Source organism: Ambystoma mexicanum, chromosome 6q (genome assembly GCF_040938575.1).
Source record: "Ambystoma mexicanum isolate Mex_15411 chromosome 6q, UKY_AmexF1_1, whole genome shotgun sequence".
Lineage (NCBI taxonomy): Eukaryota > Metazoa > Chordata > Amphibia > Caudata > Ambystomatidae > Ambystoma > Ambystoma mexicanum.
The window spans coordinates 267,882,119-267,907,607 of NC_090937.1; the positions used below are offsets into that span (position 1 = coordinate 267,882,119).

General features: G+C 44.4%; 1 protein-coding gene across 3 annotated transcripts in view; it reads right to left on the minus strand.

The window, feature by feature from the left end:
* EGF (epidermal growth factor) overlaps positions 1-25,489 on the minus strand; it is a 775,649-nt gene that overhangs the window by 204,471 nt on the left and 545,689 nt on the right. For all 3 annotated transcript variants that reach the window (XM_069630734.1, XM_069630733.1, XM_069630732.1), the window contains one exon: positions 17,096-17,246. In XM_069630734.1, coding sequence (XP_069486835.1) covers positions 17,096-17,246 — 151 coding nt within the window. The remainder of the gene's footprint in view (positions 1-17,095; positions 17,247-25,489) is intronic.

Genomic DNA, 25,489 nt, shown 5'->3' on the forward strand with positions numbered 1-25,489 from the left:
AACATCACGTCGAAAAGGCATCTGTGGCCGCTTGAAATCACAAATTAATCCATCTAGTGCGGCTGTGTGTGAAAATGGCAACTGCCTTCACTCACAAATGGGACGCCCCGCCCGTCGGTGCAACTCGGTACAGTGATGCATGAGGGCCCACCGTTACTCGAGTACTACGTTCCACTGACCCTTCACAAGTCTGTTCGCGACTGCAAAGATTGTATGTGAAACAATGGGACCATAGCCGAATGAACATATCAACCAATGTTACACGGCCATCGGGTACAAATACATGATTGCAATAGCAAGATGCCATTCCTCGAATTGCAGCGTTGTGTGCGGGACGTGCTCGGCCAAAGGGGAGAGCAGCTTGCACAGGTGGAATGAATCACCACAGGTGGAGGCCATACAGCCTGAAAACACATAAATTGCACACCCAGTCTCCTCCCACAACCACACCCACTCCGAAATGCTACCGGCAGGACTCGCGATGTTGGCCCTGGGGGACCTGATAGCACTGCAAGTACTCCAACTCCAAGAAGAAGACGAACACCAACTACAACCGGCCGCACGGAGGAGACGCAGGAGGAGGAGGAGGGCAAGGCAGGGCCAGCAAGGGCCGCCAGCACAGCCACTACCACCACGCAGGCAGCCCGCAATCCCACGCCTCCGAGCACATCCGTTCAACCTCACTGATGAGCTGATCCACACCCTCTACCGTTTGGACCGGGACACCATAGCCGCCATTGTGGACATGACACAGGCTGACCTTGTCAGCATGATAGATAGCCCAACCGCCATCCCACCCCTACTGAAGGTGGTGTCTGTACTCCACTTCCTGGCCACAGGCACCTACCAGCACACAGTCGGACAGTTGCATGGCATTTCTCAGCCACTGTTCTCACGGACACTATTGCAAGTGCTCGATGCCCTCCTGCAGCACGCAGACGACTACATCTCTCTACCACGCTCGGAGCAGGAAATTACCAACACAAAAGTGGGATTCCATGCACTTGCCGGCATACCGGGTTGCCTTGGTGCCATCGACTGCACCCATGTGGAATTGGTCGTCCCACATGCCATGGAGGCCCAGTACCGCAACCGAAAACAATTTCATTCTCTGAATGTACAAATGGTGTGTGACTCCAACAGGATCATTACACATTGTTGTGCCCGATTCCCTGGATCAACCCATGATTCAATGGTCTTGAGAAACTCTACAATACCACGCTACATGGAGCGACACGCAGGGAACAGATCCTGGCTACTCGGTGAGTCTCATTTCTTGCATGATGATGTGGGGTATGTGATTCGGCAATGACCTGGCAGGAAGGGGGGGGGGGTGTGCGTACGTAGCAATGGCATTCCACATTATACGTTTATCGTCCACATACAGGTGATGCTGGATATCCACTGAAGAGATGGCTCCTCACACCAGTCCGGAACCCACGGGACCAGCATGAGGAGGACTACAACCATGCCCACTCACGTACCCGTGTAGTCATTGAACAGGCATTCGGCCTACTGAAGACTCGTTTCCGCTGCCTCAGCAGGTCTGGCGGGGCACTCCTGTACCGCCATGAGAAGGTTGCAAAGATGGTCATTGCATGTGTCATGCTCCACAACATGTGCGTACGTAGAAATGTGCCCATGCCCCCTGACGCAGAACTGCAAGCACCTGAAGATGGTCATGATGAGGGTGGGGATGTGGCAGCACCTCAAGGAGTCTGCGAGGCACAGGAGGGCCGTGACATTCGTCAGCATCTCATTGATGCATGCTTCTAGCACTCACGCCTGGTGGCTGATACATGGACACGGTACTCGTGGCACTGTGTGTGTCTGGAACATGCACAATATGGACTGTACGCCTATGATGGCCTAGTACACATAGATCATTGTCCACACATCTCATTGGTTGATCGTGCATTGTTTATGGCAGATGTGATATCATGTCAAACACCCTATCGACCCGCCACCCAAGTGAGCCCAACACACCCCCTCCACCCTCCTACCTCCCCCCCGAACACCAGTGTCCAAAGATGCTCATTGTCAGTGGGCAGTCGCTATTGCAAGCCCCCTCTGCGGGTATCAGGGGCACCCCTGCCTGTGGAGCGCAGGTTCCTCCCAGATCTACGTTGGGGGCTGCCCTGGACGGAACTTGCAACGGATGATGTCTCTGCCTGCTCACGTCCATGCATGTCCCTAAGGGTTTGTGAGAGCTCAGTGAGCACACGGCGCACTGCGGCAAGTTCGGCACATACGTCTTTGGACGTCGCATGCAGTTCCCCCCTCAGGCTCTCGGTGCTTCTCTCCATTTGTGCCCTTAGTGTCTCAGTTGATGTTTCTATGTCTGCCTTAGTGCCCCCACATTCATCGGCATGGTCCTTGAGGAGCGTGGCCAGTTGCTGCTGTTGCACGATTAACTGGTCGAGGGACTGTTGCCTCTGCTGGGCCATGGCCATTTGCGGTGGTGCCACAGAGTGGCTGTTCGCCTCATGTTGCCCTGCCACAGGGCTTGTGGGGGATGGCCAGTCGTCGTCTTGTGGGTGCCCCTGCGTGGTATCCTCATGTTGTACGGGATGGGACAGACAGGGGGATTGGGACAGGTCATGGATGGATCTGACTTCGACATCTCCGTCTTCTGTGTCGGAGCATGCTGCCATCAATGGGGTGTCACCTATGGTGCTGCTGCCACCAGAGGCAGTGCCTTCTGTGGCATCCATTGGGGGGACCTGTGGTGCTGCTGTTGTGGGCATGCTGGCTGCAGGGGTGCCTGTTGATGTTCCCTCCTCTGTGCTGCCACCTGATTTGTGCTGCTGCCGTGTCTTGATGCGTGCAGCTGAGGTGGAGGGTCTTTGGCCGTTGGTCTTGGCCCTCTTTGCAGGTGTGCTGGTAGGGGTGTCCTGAAGCTCGTCGTTTGGATCGGACCCTGTGGTGGAGTAAAGGAGGGCGAGGGTTATTAATGGGTCTGTGGGAATTGGAATGGCATTGTATCACATGCATTGGGGTGGTACCTGAGGGTGATTTGGGTCGGGGCCTTGGAGGTGGTTTCATTTGTGTGTGGAGTGAGGGTGCAGTTGTTTGGCAGCCTGCAGTTAGGGTGTGCCTGCTGCACGTGTAGTGGGTGTTTTTGGGGTTTTTAATTATTTATGTATTTATTGTGAGTTTTAAAGTGCGCTATCAGGCCAATGTGTGTGGACGTTCTCCTGGACATGTGTTTCTGTTGCACTATGTGGACACATGGTACTTCACATGATTGGACATTGTGGATTTAGCTTTGTTTCATTTGGGCCACCTACCTGATTCTTCGGATGTCTGCACTCCTTTCTCCATCCCTCCGACTCCCTCTATGCTCTCCATTCCAATGGTGGAGGCACAGATTTCTTCCCAGGGGGTCAACTTGATGGGTGATTCCGATCCTCCCCCGGTGGCTGTGGCAATGTTGCGGTTGGCAGAAAGTATGCTACGGACGCGTATCCGCAGGTCGTCCCATCGCTTTCTGCATTGCTGTGGGTTGCGGGGTGCGGTCCCCACCGCACTTACCCGCTGTGCCACCAGAGCCCATATGGCCTTCTTGTTCGCAAGTGCCGTCCTGGTCATTTGCGTGGAGAAGACGGCGGCGGCATTCTCCTGCAGGGTCTCTGTTAGCACGGTGAGTTCCTCACAGGAGAAGTGGACCTGCCGCTTGCGGTCGCACGCTTTCTTCGCTACTTTTCCCATTTTTCTTGGTTTCGCTAGGGTGGATGACGGGTTGGGGTGTGTCTCAGGGTAGTGTTTTTAGTGGTTGTGTGGATTTTGTGGTTTTATAGGTGTACGGCGGGATGTTTCCCGTTCCGGGCCCATGTTTTTACTTCCGTTTCCGTATATTTACGGTCACCGTACTTTCCGGTTGGCGCTCACTGCGGTGTCCGCTAAGATGGGTGGCGGTATTGCACCTAGGGCGCCGTACGGCGGCGGTGTGGGCCGTTTTGGGGTCATTTCCGCCATCGCGGACTTTGCACTTCCGCCATGCCGTGGTGCTCGTGCCCGATGGGTCGGAATGGGCCGCACTTTGCTCCATTGTGCAATGGCGGAAACGCTATTTACGCTGTGGCGGTCCGGTCAGTCACTTTCCGCCAGGGTCGTAATGAGGGCCAATGTATTGCTCACCTTAGCGTCCCTGAAACAAAAGTTGTTTTTTGGAATTTCAAGGGTTTTGTCATTCCATAGATTGTTAGAATGCTTCCAGACCAGTAGCATGGTCTTCAGCCTTGGTCAGTGGGCACAAGCTATGGCCGTGCCCACTGTCTATTTTAAACCGCTACCAGCCCACTAGCCATGTCCACATGCCCAAACACTACCAAACCACTAGCCATGGCCTACGGCCATGGCCAGTCGGCACAGCCACTCTATATTTGAAAACACTTGCAACCCATGTTCAAAGACCTTAATATTTCACAAACTGATGTTGTCCTGTTTTGACGGTAGTATTGTTATGTATAAAAGATTGCAGGCTTTGAGAACTCATAGGGCCTGATTCATGAAGCATTTTCCTATGGGATTACGCCATTATAAAACACTTCCATGAATCAGGCTTATAATGTTTTTAGGCAATGTGCAGTGAGATGAAATTATTTGCCATGAACCACACACTTTGGTTAAGCAGCGTACTCCAAGCCCCTTGTTTTATGGCCGGTCTCTTGGTGACTGTTGTGATACATTGCGCAACCTCAACTAACCACATATAAGCCGCACGGAAACGGGAAAAAATGACCGGCTGCAAGAATAACATATGCCCAGGTACTATCTGCAGCCATATCAAAAATCAAAAGCTAGTACCCTTGAATATACGCACAGTAAGTGAACATATATCTTAAAGCGAAATATACAAAAGGTAGTTCATTTGATCTTCCCCTTAGAAGAAAGTGTGCAAGGCAAAATAGCATTGGACTTTTTTAAAAAGTAATGAACACCAGAAAAAAAAAACACGAGAGAGGAAATATTCCAATAAATATGCTGGCAAAGTATAAAATGCGCTCACCTTTTAATCCCAGCAATATGTTGTGAAATATTCCCTGGTAAACAAAATCCCAATATGAAACAAGCGCTTGTGGTCTTGTGGGTATGTTTCTGCACTGTGAACATGACAACCTGATACAAATCCTGGCAGCCAAATACTTGAGCAAGCTTGCCAACCTCAAAAAACCCATGTGTTGCAAGCTCTCTTGCCACATCATGGGCAAATACTCATGAGTTACTTGCCCTCTCATAACTTTCCCTCCTCACCCTCATGTCTGGCTTTCAACAATACTCTGCTTTATAAAGATAACTTGAAAATTACACATACCACAGTATCACTCAAATTTATAAATCCTTATAGAACTATGTTTGGCAAAAGGCGTACATTTGTAGCATTATTCCACACCCCCCTCTTGATTGGTAGACTACAAATACCACAATGTAATTCAGCAAAAAGCAAATAAATGGTCTCTGAGTGCAGAAGTTTTAAGGACTGATAGTAACATGGTTAAACACAAATAAATATGGATGTCGTGATCCATGCCGTAATCGGGACCGATCTTGCTTAGCTTCAAAGGGAGGAAGAATACGGCCCCCTTTGGCCATCCTGCTCTAAGTAGTCTTGCAAGGTGGGCTCAATTATTAGGCATCATGCCCTGAGGGGGCTGGCCCCTACCTCGCTTTGAAGCTAAGTGGGGTCAGTCCCAGTTACTGCATGGATGGGAAACCCACTGTAGCTGAAACCTATCTATTTTGTATTGTTATGATGTATCGAAGATTGCAGGCTTTGAGAACTCAGAATGTTTTAACCAATGTGCAGTGAGATTACATTATTTGCAGAGGATCAGACACTTTGGTTAAGCAGCGTGCTACAAGCCCCTTGTTTTATGGCCGGCCTCTTGGTGACTGTTGTGATACATCGCACGACCCCAACTAACCGCATTTAAGCAGCACGGAAAAGGATAAAAAAGGATCAGTTGCAAGAATAAAATATGTCTGGGTATTGTTGCCCCCATAGAGAAAATCAAAAACTGGCACCCAGGAATATACGCACAGTAAGTGACCATATATTTTAAAGTGAAATATACAAATATAGTTCAATTGACATTCTCCTTAGAACAAAATGTGCAAGACAAAATAGCATTTGACTTTAAAAAAAGTAATGAACAGCAAAAAAATATCCTGAGAGAGGAAATCTTCCCATAAATATGCTAACAAAGTTTAAAAGGTGCTCACCTTTTAAACCCAACACTCTGAAGTGAAATATTCCATGGAAAACTAAATCCCAATACGAAACAAGTGCTTGTCATCTTGTGGGTAAGCATCTGCGCTGTGAACATGACAACCTAAGTAAAATCCTGGCATCCAAATACTTGGGCAAGCGTACCAACCTCAAAAAAACCCAAGGGGCTGCGTCAGCCCTCTGAAAAAAGTTACGCTGTCCACCCACGTGACCTTTACTGGTGTCCTGAAAAGCAGCCACAATCAGGGGAAAATAACTCCACCAGTGTCCAGGATTGCAAACTCTCTTGCCACATCATGGTCAAATACTCCTGACTTACTTGCCCTCTCATCATTTTCCCTCCTAACCTCCATGTCTGGCTTTCAACAATACTCTGCTTCATTAAGCTAACTTCAAAAGTACACATACCATAGTGTCACTCAAATATAGATAACCTTATAAAACTGTTAGGCAAAAAGTGTGCAATTGTGGCATTATTCCCCCATCTTTACTGTGAGACTACAAATACCAGAATGCAATTCAGCAAAAAGCAAAGAAATCGTTTCTCAGTGCAAAACTTTCAAGGACTGACAGTAGCATAGTTTAAAAAACAATAATGTGGATGCTGTGTTTTTATGAGATATTTAAAACTAAGAAAACTCACAGCATTCGGGACTGTGGACTGTCTCCCATCCATGCAGTAACCAGGACTGACCATGCTTAGTTTCAAAGTGAGGAAGGATCCAGCCCCCTTAGGCCATGTTTCTCTAAGTGGTCTTGTAAGGTGGGCTCATTTGTTAGGCAACGTGGCCTTAGGGGGTGACCCCTCCCTTTCTCTTTGGAGCTAAGTAGAGTATGTCCCAGTTGCTGCAGGGATGAAAAACCCACTGTTGCTGTAAAAATATCATTTTTTTTTATTATTGACTGGAAGACGACAAATACCAGAATGCAGTTCAGCAAAAGGCAAAAAATGGTCTCTGACTGCAAAACGTTCAAGGACTGACAGTAGCACAGTTTTAAAAAAAATTATAATTTGGATAACCATTTGGTCACACATCTATACAGTAACCAGGACTGACACTGCTTAGCTTCAAAGCAAGGAATGGGCCTGCCCGCTTCTCTAAGTGGTCTTCTAAGTTTGGCTCATTTGTCAGGCAACATAGCCTCAGGCCGCTGACCCTTTCCTAGCTTTGAAGCTAATCAGCATCTGTCCTAGTTAGTGCATAGATGGGAAACCTGAATGGCAATCATGTTACTGGCACTGGCCTTTGTTACATCACTGTATATAAGTTTTAATAATTCCTCTTTTAACATATATGAAAGAACTATAAACCTCCTTTAACAAATATATTTTTTTCAACACAGACTGATGTGTGTCATTATCAGCAATGCATGCTGGGGATGCAAGTCATGGTTGATTTGCCTAGCGCATGGGGCACGCCATGACGCCAGCCCCACCAAACTACCCTGGTTATCCACTGCACCTACCCTGCTTCTTAGTTCAGTGCCCGCTATACCTTCATAATTTGACCAATAGCTACTGCTCTTGGCTTGCAGCCATGGCCAGTATCCGCAATCCATGGCAAATCGGAGTAGACATTTTTCCTTGCCAAGGTCCAGGCCCACTGCCCAGGTACCAAGGTTATATCACTATTTTTTGTACTTACATTTTGACACTTTGGAAAAAATTAAACACATAACACATTTGCAAAACCATGCTTTCATCATGTCCATGTTGATGCTTCTTGCACAGGTCTGCTGCAATCCCATCGAGCACTTCAGGCTGTAGCCGCGAGCAGAATTATTTTTCCCATTCAAACCTAGGGCTTCGGCCATGCCCCAATAAGCAAATCGGAGGCCCACTGCCCCTTCGTGGCCATGGCCAGTGGCCAGATTGTCAGGGTCATGGCCATGTTTTTACCTCATTAAGCCAGATGATGAAACAAATAAATTCATCACCTACCGACCTGCCAACTAAATTGCAAGTGTCTGTGTGAAGATCTTGCTTTAATTGTTTTAAAAGTCTGTATATTTACAGTGAAACCAAGTCCTTTAAAGCAGCCCCAGGACTGGGGATAAAGGAAAAGCGGGGTAGTGATCAGTGAGGATAAAAGGGGCAAATACAGGGAGGCAGTGATGGTTTGTCATGAAGGGCAATGGGGCTCCTCCCTGCCTGTCAGCCAGTCACACATGTGTACGTTTCTTGGGCAGTACGCTCAGCGAAGCGGGTGGGCTTTACCAGCCGGTAACAGCTCGGGTCACAAGTCGTTTGGGCCTTGGTGCAGTCCTGAATACCATTATCGGGCAAGGGGGCGTTCAGCCATTAGTACCACAGGACAAACAGCATAGAGCCGAGGGTCCCAGGATACTAATTAGGTGAGAGGCAAAAAGGAAGTGGTCGGCCTGTGGGTGAGATGTTTGGGGAGAGGACTAGCAAGGCAGGAGTGTAGGAGATGGGAGAGGGGGTCGGCAGGGGACTGCAGATGTTTGTAGAGTGAGCGCAGTGTGGAGAGCTACAGTGGTTGACGTGGAAAGGAGGAGGCACGATAAATAGCGAGGAGCATCAAGAAGGAGAGACCACAGACATCATTGGCAGAAGGGAAAGCTGCGGCCAGTACCGGTAGGGAATGCCTGATTGTGAGCCAATAAGAACGTGGCCTTACCCTGCCACGTGGGTACGATGTTCATTCGTTCGCAGGTTTTTTTCTCAGAGTTCTTTGCCACCGATTTTTGGCTGAAAAACTCATCGGAAAATATGGGGGGTGTGGGGAATAGGTAGTAAAAAACTGGGAAGGGGGATTGGGCAGGGAATCCCCTGCCTCCCCAAATAAAAAATATATCCAATTAATATATACAACTCCAAGAGTATTTCGGGCAAAAATCCGCGGCAAAAAACTGCGGAAAAGAACCCTGGCGATGGAGTGACATAGAACTGCCACAGGTACTAGTCACTTAAAAAAAACACAAGTCACCTGCACTTGGCCTTAAGCAACGCACCTCTGCATTTCAGAGCCCGACTCAGAGAAGAGCCTGCACCGATCCCAGCTCACCTTTACCCGAAGAGACAGGGTGCTCTCCAAAAAACTGCACAGCTGAAGAAACATTCCAACAAGGAAAAGTTGGTCCAAGTAAGCTGCCTATTTTTAATCACTGTCAGTCCATACTACATTTTTACAAAGTAACATAACAATCCTCTGTGCATACCTTTAAGGGATCTGAGAATGGAGGGGGCAATGGGGAGGCCTTGCGCTTTACAACAATTCATTGGTATATTTATTGTTGTATTTTACCGGAGCACACACAGACGCACCTGTTTCAGTGCCCCGTGGGCAATAAAACGGGGGCCAGGTAGTGAACAAACAAAATATTGTTTGGTTGATGAAGATGAGGGATAAGAGCCACGGGAAGTAGCAGGGCAACGTTTGTAATATTCAGATTAGATATAGAAAACGAATTGGTTAGTTAATTATTGAGCTTACATTAAGTGCCAGCAAATCACCTGTAAGGATAGTCTCAGCACTAGTTGTTGGCAAGAGTGTCTTTGTTAATTAGTCAAGGCCTGTTGGGAAAATGTGTTTTTCTGTGTCTCCCTGACCCTCAGGTGGGTTGTTGCTGAAGGCTGCAGCCAGTAGGAAAGGAATTGCATGCTCTTGGGGCTTCCACGAGACCTGCTTCCTTAGGCTTTGCTGAAGAGTTGCCTTTTACTCAGAGATCGTTGGGCTATACTCGAGGGTGGCCTAGCGTGGTATGTCAGTGTGGTATGTCTGAAGCATTCAGGGCTTGTAGAACCATAAATAGGATGTGTGATGCACATTAGTTTGAAGCTAATCCACTAATCAGTGGGAAGCCTGCAGAGGATCTTCAGAGTCAATGCAACTTGGTCATTTTGTAGAGTCCGACGCGCATTTGTATCGCAGGTTTTTGTAGTTGTTGACATTTTCACAGATGTACATGCTTTCACAATAGTCTCACCAGGAGACAGACTGCAAGGGCTTCGAAACAGTTGAATTGAATGCCAGTTTTCAAAAAGAGTGTGGCCCTTTTAAGAAGATTGAGCTTGCAATGAGTGTTCCAAGTGACCATATGTAACTTGAGGGATAGTGCAAGGTCAAGTGCTTTATATGGAGATGAGGCCTTCATTCTCGAGAATGATGCCAGGAGAAGGGCAGAGCACAGGGGGTTGGCAATACAAAAGTCATATTTCATTGTTGGGGCCATCCGCACATATTGATAAAGCAGACCATTGTGCGAATCCATATGTTACAGCTTGGGAGAACTGTCACCTTTATTACTTGAGAAGAGGGTACATTTAAAAATGACGCAATCCAATAGAAAGGCTTTCCCATTCACTCATCTTGCAGTGTGCAAGAATTACATGACATACAATATCATACACTGCTGACAGAAAACAATAGTACGGCCTATTGGTCTTTATTCAGATGTGTAGGAGCTGCTCTAGTAAGGTGGTTTTGGTACCCCTTGGCTGGCCTGAACGCTGATGTATTGTTCCGAAAGAGGGAACTATCCTATCAGCACTTAAGAGGTTGGCGAGTAACCTCTCCTTTAATTACCTTTGCTTTATATGGGAGGTTGGATCATGAGCTCCCCTTAGACAGGTCCATGGTATCTGCATTCATTGTTAACAGATGTGTGGTTATGAAAATCTTCTTCAGTGGTTTCTGTATTGATCCATTTAGAAATGATGAGTTACAGAGAAGGGTCAATGTAGAGGATGCGGTTGTGATTTGGTATTCTGGAGAGCTTTCTGGGCACAGTTGTGTTTGAGTTGAACAGATGTGTTTAGTAGTATTTGCAATAATTGGGTAGAAGGTGCCAGGGTCCTTGCCGTACTTAGTGAGGAAGTTACAGAGACCTTTTGCATGCTTGCAGCATGGGGCAATCATGTGTCCCTTGTTCAGGGCCTGGCATTTCCTTGTAGAGTACTAAGCTTTAATTGGTGGAGTTGAAACTCATGTGGTGATGTTTATTTCCTTGCCACATGGTGTTGGAGTAAATTGTTGTATGAAGTTTACTGGGTGGTTTTCCAAATTCATATCTGAATTCTGCCAGGTCTCCATTGACCCATTACTGGCAGCTTGCTCTGAGCTTTCACTATGTGTTGCTTATGCTCAGGGGGCTGAAGTGTCCATCCCTCATGATGGCATAGTAGAGGCTATTACGCAATGTGTCTGGGGAGGTGGGTATGGGCTCTCTCCGTTTCACAGGTATAAACATATTAGAAAATATTTCTTGGGTTATCCTTTAATAAGTCTGAAAGGTGCCATTCCCTGCAATGTGTCCAGTCTGGAAATGTATTTATATTATTTAGATCAGATATTTAGCCGAAATAAATAGGCGCTCAATCCAAAACTTTTTGGCTGTCCTAACATTGTCAATACTATTGTTTTGTGCGAAGATGACATTGAGCAGTCACTCTGGGCCGTGATGTGACGTTTTGGGTGAAACATATGTGTATTGATCAAGACCTCTTGTGCAGTTCTTTTTTGATGGTTCATCAAGCCAGATATTAGGTTGCCCGTAATCATTATTTTAGCTGTTGAGGCTTGATGGGGGATGAGCCAAGAATATAGAAGGTTTTTGTAGTCAGGCGGCCACAGACAATTACACCATGGAAGATATGAGTTAGTTAAATTAAAATTAAATAGATATATAGAATTCATCATGCATTTGACCAAGAGTTGTTTAAAGCATTACTTGGTTTTGATCCGGTGTATGTGATCCAGATGTAAAATAGCTACTCCTCACCCTGTCTTGGTGATTTGGTTTTTGTAAGCAATCTTATAAAAAGTTGGTAAGACTGTGTCCAAGGTGATGGGCAGGTTGAGGTTTTACAGTAAGTAATGGCGGTTTATTAAGCCAATATATGTCTTCAATTTTACTCCCTTTCTCATCTCGTACTCCTCATAGAAGGCTGTAGCGCTTTGGAACCTGGTGTATAGACTCTGAGAGTTCTACCTATGTTTCTTTAGTTTGGGCCTGTTTATCTCCTCTGAAAATTGAGATGGGTTGACCTGAAGATGGGGGGTGGTTGAGTGGAGTAGAAACAGAAATGGTTAATACTCCAACATGGTCCTTTTCTCTTCAGGCCGTTAGGTTGCACCTTGTAAACATCTGCTGAGTGGAGGTAGCTCTTGGCTTCGGAACATGTATCCATCTTGAGGGCTGAGGTGGTACAGACAGGAATGATTTCGCTCTTAAGTCTACATGCATCATTAAACCAGAGTGTGCAGTTTGACTCTCCAATTGTTACACACAAGTGGATGATAGCTCCATGAAACCAACATGATACTATTACTAAGATTTAACAAACGCCTGTTAGCAGCATTAGCAGCCAGACCAATCCTCAAGCAGAACTTCAGAATGGCTTAACTAACGATTGGCTGAGGTTGGGAGTGTGAGGAAACGTTCTGGTCCGAGTCCTACTTGGTGACTCGGTTAATCAATGCGTGAAGAAATGCACAAGGCTTCCAGTTAAAAAACACTATGAAACAAAACCAGTCTCCAGGCCAGCGGAGTGCTTTGAAGGACAGCTCGGGGAATGGATGTCTGGTCAACCCCTCCATTCACTTCCTGCTAACCTGAGGGGGGACTTTCACTGACAAGCTTTTTTTTATCACAGCCCTCAATTACTATATAAAGGGCAGCACAATCAACTACTTGAAAACTTATAGTCATTTCCCTGCCTTTGTTTTTTTGTAGGTCGCTCCTAACTCTTCCTGAACCCTTACCCAATGGTCCTGGCATTGCCGCTCTGTTTTATCTCAATAAAGAGGGGTGTCTTAGGCTTTGCGGTAAAGGGGCGAGTACCTGGGTCTGCGCTGCATCGTTCCTGCATTAATGGACCCAGGCGACTATATCCAAACCCTAGAAATCTACACCTGCACGAGAAGACAAGTAACAGAATTCCATTTGCCAAAAGTAGAGCACGGCTGGCCTCTCACCCTGTCTATCGAAGAATCGCAACTCCTGGCACACACCAGCTTGCATGGATAATCTAAATCCGAAAGTTCACTTCCAGCCACCATCCGCATTTACAAGAGTCCAAGACAAACGGGGGCCAGTTGTTTATTGCTGATGAAGGAAATACATTGACTAAAGCCATTTTGGCTCGCAATGAAGGGGACGCCGCAATTGCTTCCATTGCAGCAGAGGGAATAACCCCACAGCGTGGCCCATTTTCCAAAGCCATACAATAATCCAAAACGATTTACTCAATGAATGCATTAAATGTTAATGTTCATATACATCTATTGACCAAGACAGACAAACAAAACCAGAAGGACATTTTTTAAATACAGTGCAAAGGCAATATATGTTTTGAAGTCATCAAAATGACATGCTAGAGGAGGTGACAGGGCACACTCTCTCTATTTAGATAAAACTCAATTTGATCTTTTAAATTGGGGCTACTTAAGCCCAGGGGACGTAAAGATAAAACAAGTTTCACTATGATTAAATACTCACATCCTTAAGCTAGTAACCATCACTTCTATCTTTCCTACAGTATATAGTTGTTTACCAATAAGAAGACTGTACATTTCCAACCTGGGCACCTGAAGTCATAGTGAGACAGGCAGAAGCCTGTAAATGCTATTTGGGGTATGCCACCTGGGAATATTTAGTCTACTGGTCCAGATGCCCATGCGCGGTAGAACTGACTGTTTTTTTGTGGAAGTGTCAGAGTAAGAATCGTGAAATTGACACATCATTAGACTAAACATGAATGCGCCAATAGAGGCTCCTGTGGCTTCCTTGGCAAGACTAGAGAAGCAACGAGCGGAACTTGAAAGTCCCGTTAAAATGAACATTTACCAAACAAACCTGCATTGAGATTACCACTTGCCACTCTACCACTGTGGGGAAGATGGTACAAGAGCGCAGGTCAATTCAATTCTTCAGCCGTTCAGCAAAGAAGGAGAACAACTATGCCCTGTGCATGGCACTGCTGTCCCGGCTGCTGCAGGAGACAGGCCACTCATCATGGGAACGTATTTAGGCGTCCACTTGCCAGACGGCGAGCCATCATTCTAGACTGAACATTGGGGCAGAAGAAAATATGTGGAATCGATGCAGGACTAGTTTTGACAAGCCTGTGCTAGATTGCTCTGTATTCTTCAGTAAATCCCTTCCACTTTAATGAGCAATTTTTATGACATATATGGGGGGAAACAACTACCGTACGTTATAAGGATATTGCAAGCCACGGAGGAGTTCCGTGACCAAATAGAGGAATGAGGGTGAAGGGGGGGGGGGTTCCTTTATAAGGTCATGGAACTCTGAGGTGACTCGCAATATCCTTTTTACATACAGTAGACAGTATTGTATTCCTTATAGTACATGGCCACACACTGTCATCTCCTTTACTACCTGCCCTCTTTCTTAATCTAATGTCAGAAATCTTCCATTTGCTGTTAGATATAATTAATGTAGGAGGGGTTTGTATTTTTAGAAAAACGAACATGCAGGTGGTAATGTGTTGCAGAAAAATCTTTGAACAGTTCAATAAAATGAATCGAAAAAAAGCTTTCAGTTTGTGCTTTAAAATAAGTAAAAACATCCTGGTTCTTGCTCCCTTGCATTAACCTCCAAAAGTGCACAAATGAAACAATCTACCATAAACAGTATCTTGGCAATTACTGTCTGTACTGTCACAGAAAACTATTTCACAAACACAGAATTGGAAAAGCTTGTCATAGTTTTAAGTGCAGCAGTGACAGCTGGAGTTCTGCTCTGTGCTTGCTCAAGCAGCGGGCATTGTAACATCACACCTGAAATGTGATGTAGCAATCACCCCCAATTAGAGGGCAGCGTATAGGGCCAGTAACAGCCCGTCAGCCATAGCCTACGTTGGCCAGAGAGAAGCGATTGCTGTTGGGGTGATTGCTATTCGCACCACAGGGTTCGTCAGGGGTGCTAATATTACAGGGGACAAGTTCCACACGTATTGTGCTAGCTCAATGTCCCCTACAAATTTTAAATCAAGATGATAACCCTCACAGAAAATAGAAAAGTAATCAATTCCCTTTTCTATGTCCATGGTGGCGCTGAAACAGGAAGAAGCAGCGGTGCCGGGGGCCCTAGCAGGTAAGTGGGGCGGGGCGTTGGTGAGGTGGGTGGGGGTTGCAGGAGGATGTGGGGACCAGAGGAAGGGCCAAGGAGGTAGGGAGGGTCAGGGAGCGGAAGGGGCAGGGAGGTGCCCAAAATAATGGCAGAATCGGAGAAGGATTTCAGGTGGCAGGCAAAACACAGGAGGTACACTATATTTTCTCGCCTGCATTTCCAGCCACCTGATTGGGTGAATGCCCTGCTGAGGTGAGAATGACTGATTACAAAGCAGTTGTGATGTCATTTTCTTACTACAGGTCCATTGTGATGTCACAATTTGCCTGTAATAAGACCATTATTTCCGGGCTTTTATACAGACATTGCAGGCTGCCATGTATTATAAAGAAACATATGCCGCTGTAATGGGGATTGCAGATCATATTCTGATTACACACAATAAGGATTTCCTTACTGTATATCCCACGTTTTTACAAATTCCGCTTATTATTTATCTTGGGAAAGACGCATCACTCATAGACCTAGTGTTTGTTCTATTTGTTCCATGACAGAGATCCCTGCTATAGGTGAGGTACATAGTCTTATGTGCATCCTAGCTGTAGAACCAAATGACCTCTAAAATACTACCAGTCACGTCATAAACATCATCCACATCCTTGCACCACCCTGAGAAGATACAATGCTGTCGTTTATTTGTGCACGAGAAATGAATAGCCTGAGCCATACTTTTCTGTGACGCCTCAACCCTGAAGATGGAAGAAGCCCTGTCAGCACCATCAGGTCTCCTCCTTTACCCTGCTTAGACACCCCCTTTAAAGGCGTGCACAATGATGAGCTGTGCCTTTCCCGAATTTATTGTAGCAAGCCTGCATGATGATACACGCTTTATTGAAGCATATCTTTTGGTTGTTGAGAATCCTTTTTAGTTCTGTAGCACTTTTCAGATATAATTGATATGGGGTGACATGCAGGCCTGTAATACATGGACTTATTTGGCCAAAATGAACAAACATTGCAGCACTCTCCATTCCTACTGCTAACAACCCTCCACCCAGCCTGCTCCTGCTCATACCGTAACCTCTTCCTCTTTCCCACCCTGTTCCTCCCACACTACATTTCCCCACCGCCACATCCCCTGTGAATATATATTTTAAATGTATTTTTCTGAATGGTCCCATAAAGACGCAAAGCTCTAAAGAGTTCCTGATACTTCTGGATCAGCCTGAGAAGATGAGACACAGCATCTGGCCTTCACGTTCTGTTTTAACTTTGGTGTTCCTTTTGCTTTGCAGTGTGCCAGTGCCACCAGTGCCAGTCAGATGGGTGGCAAGGGCAGAACGGTAGGCTTTGTGATGGCTCTGCCTTGTGAATGTATTCTGCGTGAGCTCTTTCCAGTGTGGGTTCCCGGGTTGTGCTGCTTCTGGCACAGCCTCATTCTCTGTTATGATTTGCAGACTCTGCCCAGAGGCCAAGAACCGGAAAAGCTGTGGATCAGTGCACGAGAAGAATCTGAAAGAGATCTGCAGGAACCAATAACGGCAGAGATCATTGATTCCACAAGAGATTTCACCAGCTGGTCAGCACCATGACTCCTAATCAGTAGCACGCATCAACAATATGCAGAGAAAAAATTAAGTTACCTTCAAGAGCATGGAAGTGCCTTATTATGATAGGGAGGGACCTCAAATGATATTGCATACTAAGGTCGATTGCCACGCATTGCTTCGGGTATCCTCGCTTCCCGCAGGTGCATGCAGGCTGCATCAAGAGGCCACTGAGTTTAAACATGGATTCCCTTACTTGCATGCATAGGCCTCCAACTCCAGGATATAGAGGCAAACTCCTCCGCTGAAGCAGTAGTCCTTGTGGGAGTCTGGACAATCTTCCACATAGTTCCTTCTCACTGGTGGAGCGGTGCTTCTGTGACTCGCAGTGGCAGGGCTAGTAGATTCTGGAAGATGAGTGATACGTTTATGCTTTACTGTCAATGCTTAATATTATGTCATATAATTCAATGCTAACTGTATGTTTTTAATATTTTGAAAGTATATTTTAAAAGCATTTTGCAGGAGCAGATATACATTGTTGCATTTGTGTGGTCTAATGGAAACCTCAGCAAAATGAGCAGAAAGACCAGATTTGGCTCTATTGCAAAATACAGTGTATAATGGAAAAGGGCACACTGGAAAAATGACATGGCAAGGCCTAAAACCATCGCGCAGTGCATAGTGAATGTGAGGTGTCTTGCTAAATGTGACCCAAGGAACAGTTACAATGGAGAAATGAAAAATACCCATTGTGAAGGAAACTAAAATAGCAAGGTCCCACTTTCATCTGCCAATTTAAAAATACTTTGGGTAAAGCAAGATAAATAATTATTCAGATCCACATTGAACAATCATAGCAGAATGTCAGGGATTAAAATATATAAGAGGCTTCACATACATGAAAAATACATGGCACATTTTAAAATCTGTATTTTCTTTCAGAATGCAATATGAGAATCTCTTAAGCTCTTTGAGGAAAACATGCATTTTTTTTTTTGCTGGGCAAAAGTCAAAGGCCTTCCCCCATCGCAAGTACTTTCCTGGTCCGTTATCTGTAAGGAAGTTTTCTGTGGAGCTGTGGCACACCAGGTCTTTATAATGCACCAGCTGCACACCCGGCTTGAGTGGGGGAAAATACTTCAATAATACACACTTTTAGATCATAACTGCAGTGAACTTCAAATGACAGATGCAGGCCTGACCTTTGAATATCCTGGGCCTGCATCCAAGCTGGTTATGGCAGCCATAAACTGACCATTAGCTTCAAGTCCAGTGCTGCTAATGAACTTGAAAACATCACCGTCCCAGAGCAGATGTTTTGTAGCACGTGATTTCAAGGAAATGGGGATTCCATTTTACACTGTAAAATGAAACTAAATGTATCAATGTTAAACTATCTCATCATTGACTTGCATTACAGATGTGTTGTTAGTTTAATAACTGTTGAACCATTATGACTATAATTGCCATTGAGATGTCATGTGAAAGTTGATGACCAGCCCGTGGTGTTGGTGTTCTTTGTGTTTCTGTCAGATATATAATAATCCTGGAACAATTTAAAATGTGTTCCTAGCCTTCCTGAAAATGTTCTGAGTTTGAAACTTGGGGGGCTGCTGGGTTAAGATATCAGAATATAAATATTGCACATTTCTAACTATTACAATGTTCGCATAAAGGGCGAAAGTTTGCTATACGCGCATGCAATGTCGTGCCGAAATTAAAGTAACCTCTACCGATGCGTCATGCAGAAAGGTATCTGAATATCTATATATTATGGCATTGATCAGTAAGTTACAATAGCCAAAAACTGACATGGAAAATGCAAATGAAAAGAAGGTGTGGACCTGTTTCACATCAATTTCATCATAGAACTCCTAACCCTATCCTTAGAGAGGGGCTGGATTTAAGGGGTGGAGAGAAATGTAAATGGCCAATCAGGTGTGCGAGATAGTATGCTGGCGCCTCCTCATATTAGGGGCACATAAAGTGGATGCTCTATGGGAAAAAAGGGAGGAGCAGCCTAAAACCATCAGGGTACCACCTTGACAGGGGAGAGTGCTAAAACATATATGGCTGAATCCTGACAACTGCCTAATACCACTTCGGTGGAAAGGACTATAAGCTGTTGCAGGATTAAACTTTGCCTGGGAGAGAGAAACTGAGGAAGCGAACAGCTGACAGGGCCCTGATTCTGAAGAAGAACCAGATGAGGGATAGAAGCTGGTGACGATCTCTGACTGGAGTGACCAGTCCCTGTGATGTTCATAGGGGTGTCCTGTCTTCCGTGAGCACGAAACCCAAATAAATCACATGTAAGTTGCCTGTTTAAAATAACCAATGTGTGGGCGATCTGTCTGCCTTCATATTTTCCCTTAATAATGGGTGGGTGTAATTGTGTAGACCCTTGGCATACATTTACCAAATATTAATTTAATTAATTCCCATATGGTGTGATGCAGGGAGGATATAGTTTCTCAGGAGGATAGCTCAGGGGCAACTTGCTCGCCTTGGAAGCAAGACGACATGGAACAACGCAGGTCCGATTCCCGGGTCCCCGCTTAGAAACTCTTGGTATGAAGTGCATTATAAATAATCTATCATATCATATCATATCAAGGGGAGCACAGGGGAATTCAAAACTTCTACCCTCTGTCCTCACAAGTATGATAAGTTATAATTATTTAAAGTAATCGAGTGCATGTATTTTTCAGTCAACTCCTGACTTCTAGCCAGGGATTCTACCGTCTCCATGTTTAAAAATGATGATTTCCAACTGAAGCTCATACCAAAACTTGTTTTAAACCAAAGATATACTTGCAACCAAAACGAAATTCCCAAACTGTCCCCAATACATAGACCTGTCCTTTTAACAGAGGGGTGCTGCGGATAGCTAATGCAGGGGTGTTGGGTGCTGGGGGGAGAAATGTTGTGCTAAGTGAAACCAGTGTAACTCTGCATTGAGAATATACACTCTTTCGTGAGAATGAGTAAGTAACCCTGATAGCAGAACTGGTACACAGTCTTTATAACAAACATTTTATGTAGATGAATATATAATGTAAATTATATAATGAAAAACATAACGAAAATGTATGTGGAGTGGGGTAAAGGATTACATCGTGTGGAGAAATGGTTGGGGTGGGTTTTTAGGGCTGGGAAACGGGCGTTTGGGGGGACCCCCCCAAAAAAAGAAAATAAAATGTTATATTTTGTCGTTATAAAATGTTCATTATATGTACATTCAATATATAATTATTTGTTATAAAGACATGTAACCAGAAGCACTGTATCATTGTATTTGGTGTGAAGGAGGAAAGGTTTTATCATTTTAAAAATATTCTTAATAATTTGTGTGATATCAAGACTGTCAGTATTTTAGGTGTGCAGGAAATTAAAACACAGGACTGCATATGCATCTTGTTTGTAAATCAAAATTGTGCTTTGTGTTAACTCTAAATCTTGATCAAGTACTATCTGCTTGTGTATCGCTGAACTGTTAATTTGTGCCACAGAGAAGGTGGTGTGTAATTATTAAAACCATTATTAATGGAACATATACAAAAATATATATTCTCTCTATACCCCAGCCTGGTAATTGGCACATTTTGGCAGAGGGGGAGGGATCAGAGTGGCTCCATATGAATCATCAACAGGGTTAGATTGATCTAAATTACATTACAGCGGTTTATTGTGGGGTGTTTTAACTGGGGGGGGACGAACTCTTCATGTTAAAGGTGGTCTCCCAATATACCGCAACACATTTTATAACAACAACATCCTGTGGCAAGTGGTGAGAGGGCAACTATGAGGATTCAATATCAGAATATATCAAAATAGTGGTTACACCTTGAATTCATTGAGATCAAGTGGAATGCTCTGAGGAAGAAGGGGTACTGTAATGCAAAATTTACATGTGGCAGACATCTTTAAAAAAGAGGGATTCCTGTTCAATATCTGGCACATTTGGAGCCAGTGAACAATCCCTGGCCTAGTTTGTTTATTCATTTATATTGCGCACCGGACCTGAAGGTATCAGGGCGCAGAGGTTTACAAGAAGGTTCAAGGCTTAGTTACACCGGCATAAATACAGGCAAAAATCAGTACAGTAGAAGCAATTTTGTACATTGGAATCATGACATAAAAGAAAGAAGTTACAAGGTTGTACAGGTAAAGTGGTGTGCGGTCAAATAGCATACAATGTGGGTGTCCTTACTCGTCCTGGGCTTTATACCAGTTGTAAAAACAGTACAATGTTTACCCTAATAATTTTAATATATTGAGATGAAGTCAAGCATCTGTAACAGCATAATAAAGATGTAATTCAGCTTTTGGAAAAAAAAACATTACAACTGAGTACAAGTCTGCAGTTCATCAGCTTCTGTAGCCAACATGGATCCAGTACATCCAGTTCTATTGACTTTTGCTATGTTCAGAAGATCAGATAGTGATATAATCCCAGGATAGTCTGCACTTCATCAGCTTCGCTAGCCAACATGGTGCCAATACTTCCGGTTCTATTGACTGTCGCTATTTCCAGAAGATCAGACAGTGATAAATCCCAAGATCGGTAGCAACTCCCAGACACCAGGTAAAAGGAAAATGGCCATGCAGACTAATCGTATGATGAAGTTCTGATAAAAAATAACTTAGCATTGAACCAGTGTCTGCAACATGTTTACAGAAAGCCCACTAATATCCTATTGGGAAAGGATGAGGGTCTAAGAACATTGGCACATGTTCACAGAAAGGTTTTCCCCATTTGTGGGCCTATGCAGGTGGAGAGCACTCCTGCAGTCTGTTGGTGCACTGATTCTCAAAAAGTAATCTGAGCATGTGCGGGGCTCAGCACACACAGATTCACTATTTTTGAAGCAGTGCACCCACAGAAGGGTGAGCATTTGGTGCAGCCAGTCTAGATATTTTGTACTGTGGGGCAACAATTTTTACCTGGTATTTATGATAAAGCAAGCATGATAGATGTTATTATATAGCTAAACTGGCATTCTGGTGCAGTCAGCCTAGCTATTTTCGTACTGCGGCATGACATTTTTTACTCAGCATTCATGATAAAGCAAGCATTATGAGTGTACCAATGTATCAAGCATGCATCCAATTTCTGTGCCAGGACCCATGTATGGACATTTGTCACCCCACTCACCTAATACACTAGGTTCAGGAAACTCCCCCCCATCCAGCAGATACACATAACAAAGAATTTAAGATGGCTTTAAGGAACATCGCTGGGTTAGCTAAAACCTAGACAATAATGATTGGGTATATTTCATGAATACATGGAATATAATTTGATTACAGGATACGTGGGCATAATTTATGCTAACATTGGAGTGTTATGCTAACTATGATTCCTGCAACCTGGCCGAAAAATAAGAGGGGGGAGGACTGAGTTGTGGTCTATGATTTGGGGGAAGAATATCACTCAATGCCCAGATAAAACCCTACGAGACTAATTCACCTGACATACAAAGTTTACATATTGAAATTCAAGGGGTACTATTCTTTTAATTGTTAACATCTATAACAGACCCTTTGGTGCAAATAGCATGGACACCCTGAATCATTTAGAGACATTGGTTGAAGAATGGATGCAGCATGGAACTGGGAAATCTTTTCTTCTAATCATGGGAGACATGAATTCACAATTTGAACTACCAAAATAACTATTTGAACTGTTAGCGGAAGAAGATACAATTTGGAGCATCCCTCATTTAACTACGCCACCTCAATGAAAATCTTATAGGTTTGCTCCTCATACAGCGCCGTTTTTCTTTAGAATGGGAATGTGCACTTGTAATGGGTGGTTAAAAACAGATTTCCCTTCATCCATCACGTGCCAAAGTGGAAGTAAATCTAAATGCATAGATTATGTACTAATTGATCTCCCAAACTGGAAATGTGCTAAATTGCTGGAAGTGCAACTGAGAGCTGAGAGTGACCGTAGACTCCTGCGTCTGTCCTTAGAGATTATAGGGAATGTCCGCTTTGTTTTTGTGTCCTACAAACAATAGAAAAAAGTTGAAGTGGGAGGACATAGAATCAAATATTGACTTACCAAAGGTCTACCAAAAGTTGCACCCAGCCATGGATAACCTTGCGGGTTCCCACTCAAATGACCCAGGTGAGATAATGTACTAATTTACAGCTATCTCCTCTACCATCGCATCTTTCTTTACAAAACCAACAAAGTTAGTTTCTAATCAACAAACTGCTAAAGACAGCAGGTTTGATGAAGATTGCAGGAAAATGATAGCTAACTTAGCGAAGGCCATACAAACTAATAGGGAAGGAGGAGAGGAAGAGATTAAAAGAATCAGAAAGGAGTATAAGTGCATGAGTGAAGGGAAGAAAAAGACCAAATTCCAGGACAAATGGGAGTCGCTACATAAGGTGATGATTAACAAAGCTGGTAAATCCTTCTGGAAAATGGTCACGCATGGTACCCAAGCTCATACCAATCCTCTTACTGAATCAGTTTGTCTGTCCCACTTTACATCCCTGTATAGGGAAGACAGAACCAACTTTATAATTGCCATTGCGGAGAGTTTCACTTTCATGGATAGTGGGCAGAACGTTTCACCTCTTGAATTTTCCCTATCAGAGGTACTTACTGTGATTCTTAAATAAGCCTGGGCTAAGGCCCCAGACACTGACTATATCTCAGGGGACCTTTATATATGTGAACCCATTATATGGGCACGATATTTATGGTTATTGTTCAATGCCATTTTGAGGACAGCACAGAAACTAGCAACATGGCAAACTACAGAGATAGTGCTGATATATAAAAGAGTGGACTCAGGTGTACCACAGAACTACTGCAATCTCACTGCTTGATGCCAGTAGCAACATATTTGGCAAGATATTGCTAAACAAATTGCAGAACTGGATTACTGACAGTAATGTATTGAGGCATTTACAGGCTGGCTTCTCTAAAGGAACCAGTACTGTAGAGCAGCGGCCAGATTACAGAACCTTTGCACTGGCATTAGCACTAGGGCAAGGTTTGCCCTATTTTAAAAAAACCTGGGATACATTAAAAAAACATTGCACCTCGACAAGTGCAGTTTGTCATATTAAAAACACCAGGGCTAAAATTGTCCTCCTGCTAAAAAGGTACATTTTTGATGCATTTTTGCAAAAATGTAGTGAAAATGCATCTTTTTAGCACTAGGGCTGTTTTGCTTTGGTGCTTTTAATATGCCAGACTGCACTTGTCGAGGTGCAATGGTTTTTTAATGTGTACTAGTGTTTTTAAATATAGGGCAAACTTTGCCCTAGTGCTAATACCGTGCACATTTTGTACTTGCACCAGTGCAACGTTTCTGTAATCTGGTCCCAGGTGTTTAGACTTGTACTTGCACTGAATAAATATGGCTACATCATGGGGGAATTCAATTTACTTGACTTTCACAGACCTCAAGGCTGCCTTCAACAGCATCCCAAAAAGCGAACTCTGACGTGTCCTGAAGAAAAAGAGGGTACCACTTCCACTTCTGCGCGCAGTTATAGATTTATACCAGAACTGAACGGCCCTGGTTAGGTGGGGTCCACAAGGGGAGCGAATTGACAATTACCTTTCAAAAGGGTGTCAGGTATGGTTGCCTATTGGAGCTCAACCCTTTTCAATTTGTTCTTCAATAGGGGGGTGACGAAACCCTCTGCAAATATTTTTGATTCCCTCATTTTGAGAAGCGAACAAATTAATATGCTAATATTTAAGGATGATGTGGTCCTCATTTCTAGAACAATATCGGATCTTGCGAAACTCACAGGACAGTTTGCTAATTTGACATTGATAGAACCAACGCAGCATTAGGAAGGAAATGCAATGGAATTCTGCGTTTCTCAAACTATGACAATAATATAATTCCCCCGCATGGAAGTCTATAGAGCCCCGGCGACAGCAGCAGCCATTTAAGGGACAGAACTATGAGGCCATTGTAACACGCAATACATGATAGTGACCAAAATAACTTTCTCAAAAGACTCCTTTGGCCCCCTAATAATAATAATAATAATTTGGCATTTATATAGTGCTACGAACCCTCAGGTATCTGAGCGCTGCTTATTATTACCCACGGTGTGTGGTGCTCATTTATGGACCTCGGAAGGATGAAAGGCTGAGTTTGGCCCTGCCGGGTACGTTAGCAGGCTCTACACGGATGTCAAAGTGAGCCCTCTACTCGCTGTGCCACTTGACCGACCCCTAAGAATGCACCTAACATCCCCTTACCAAAGGAACGTGGCCTTATCCCAAAACATGAGAAAATAGGTGTGAAACATGTTCTGTGGCATTCTTCCATGGTCAGTGAACCTCCTCTAATGGTATATATCCTCACTTTGGATCACTTTGAAGCCTTGTACCTCATTGATCCCAATCTTGTCTATGCTCCAATGCTCTTGGCCTATAGTCTACTTTTCACTCTATGGGTTGATGTAGTTTGCTTTGTTGAAGCTGGTCAGTGTACTACTCTCTATCCCAGTTGTGTTTGTGAGCTTGTAGAAACGGGCCCATTGTTTCAGTTGGCGTTCCCTCATTTCTGTTGCATTTTTTTGTGTGGGTAATCTTCTTTCATTTCCTCTCTGGATGTTTTCTCTCTGTTAGTTTCCTGGGGCCCTTCTGTTGTTC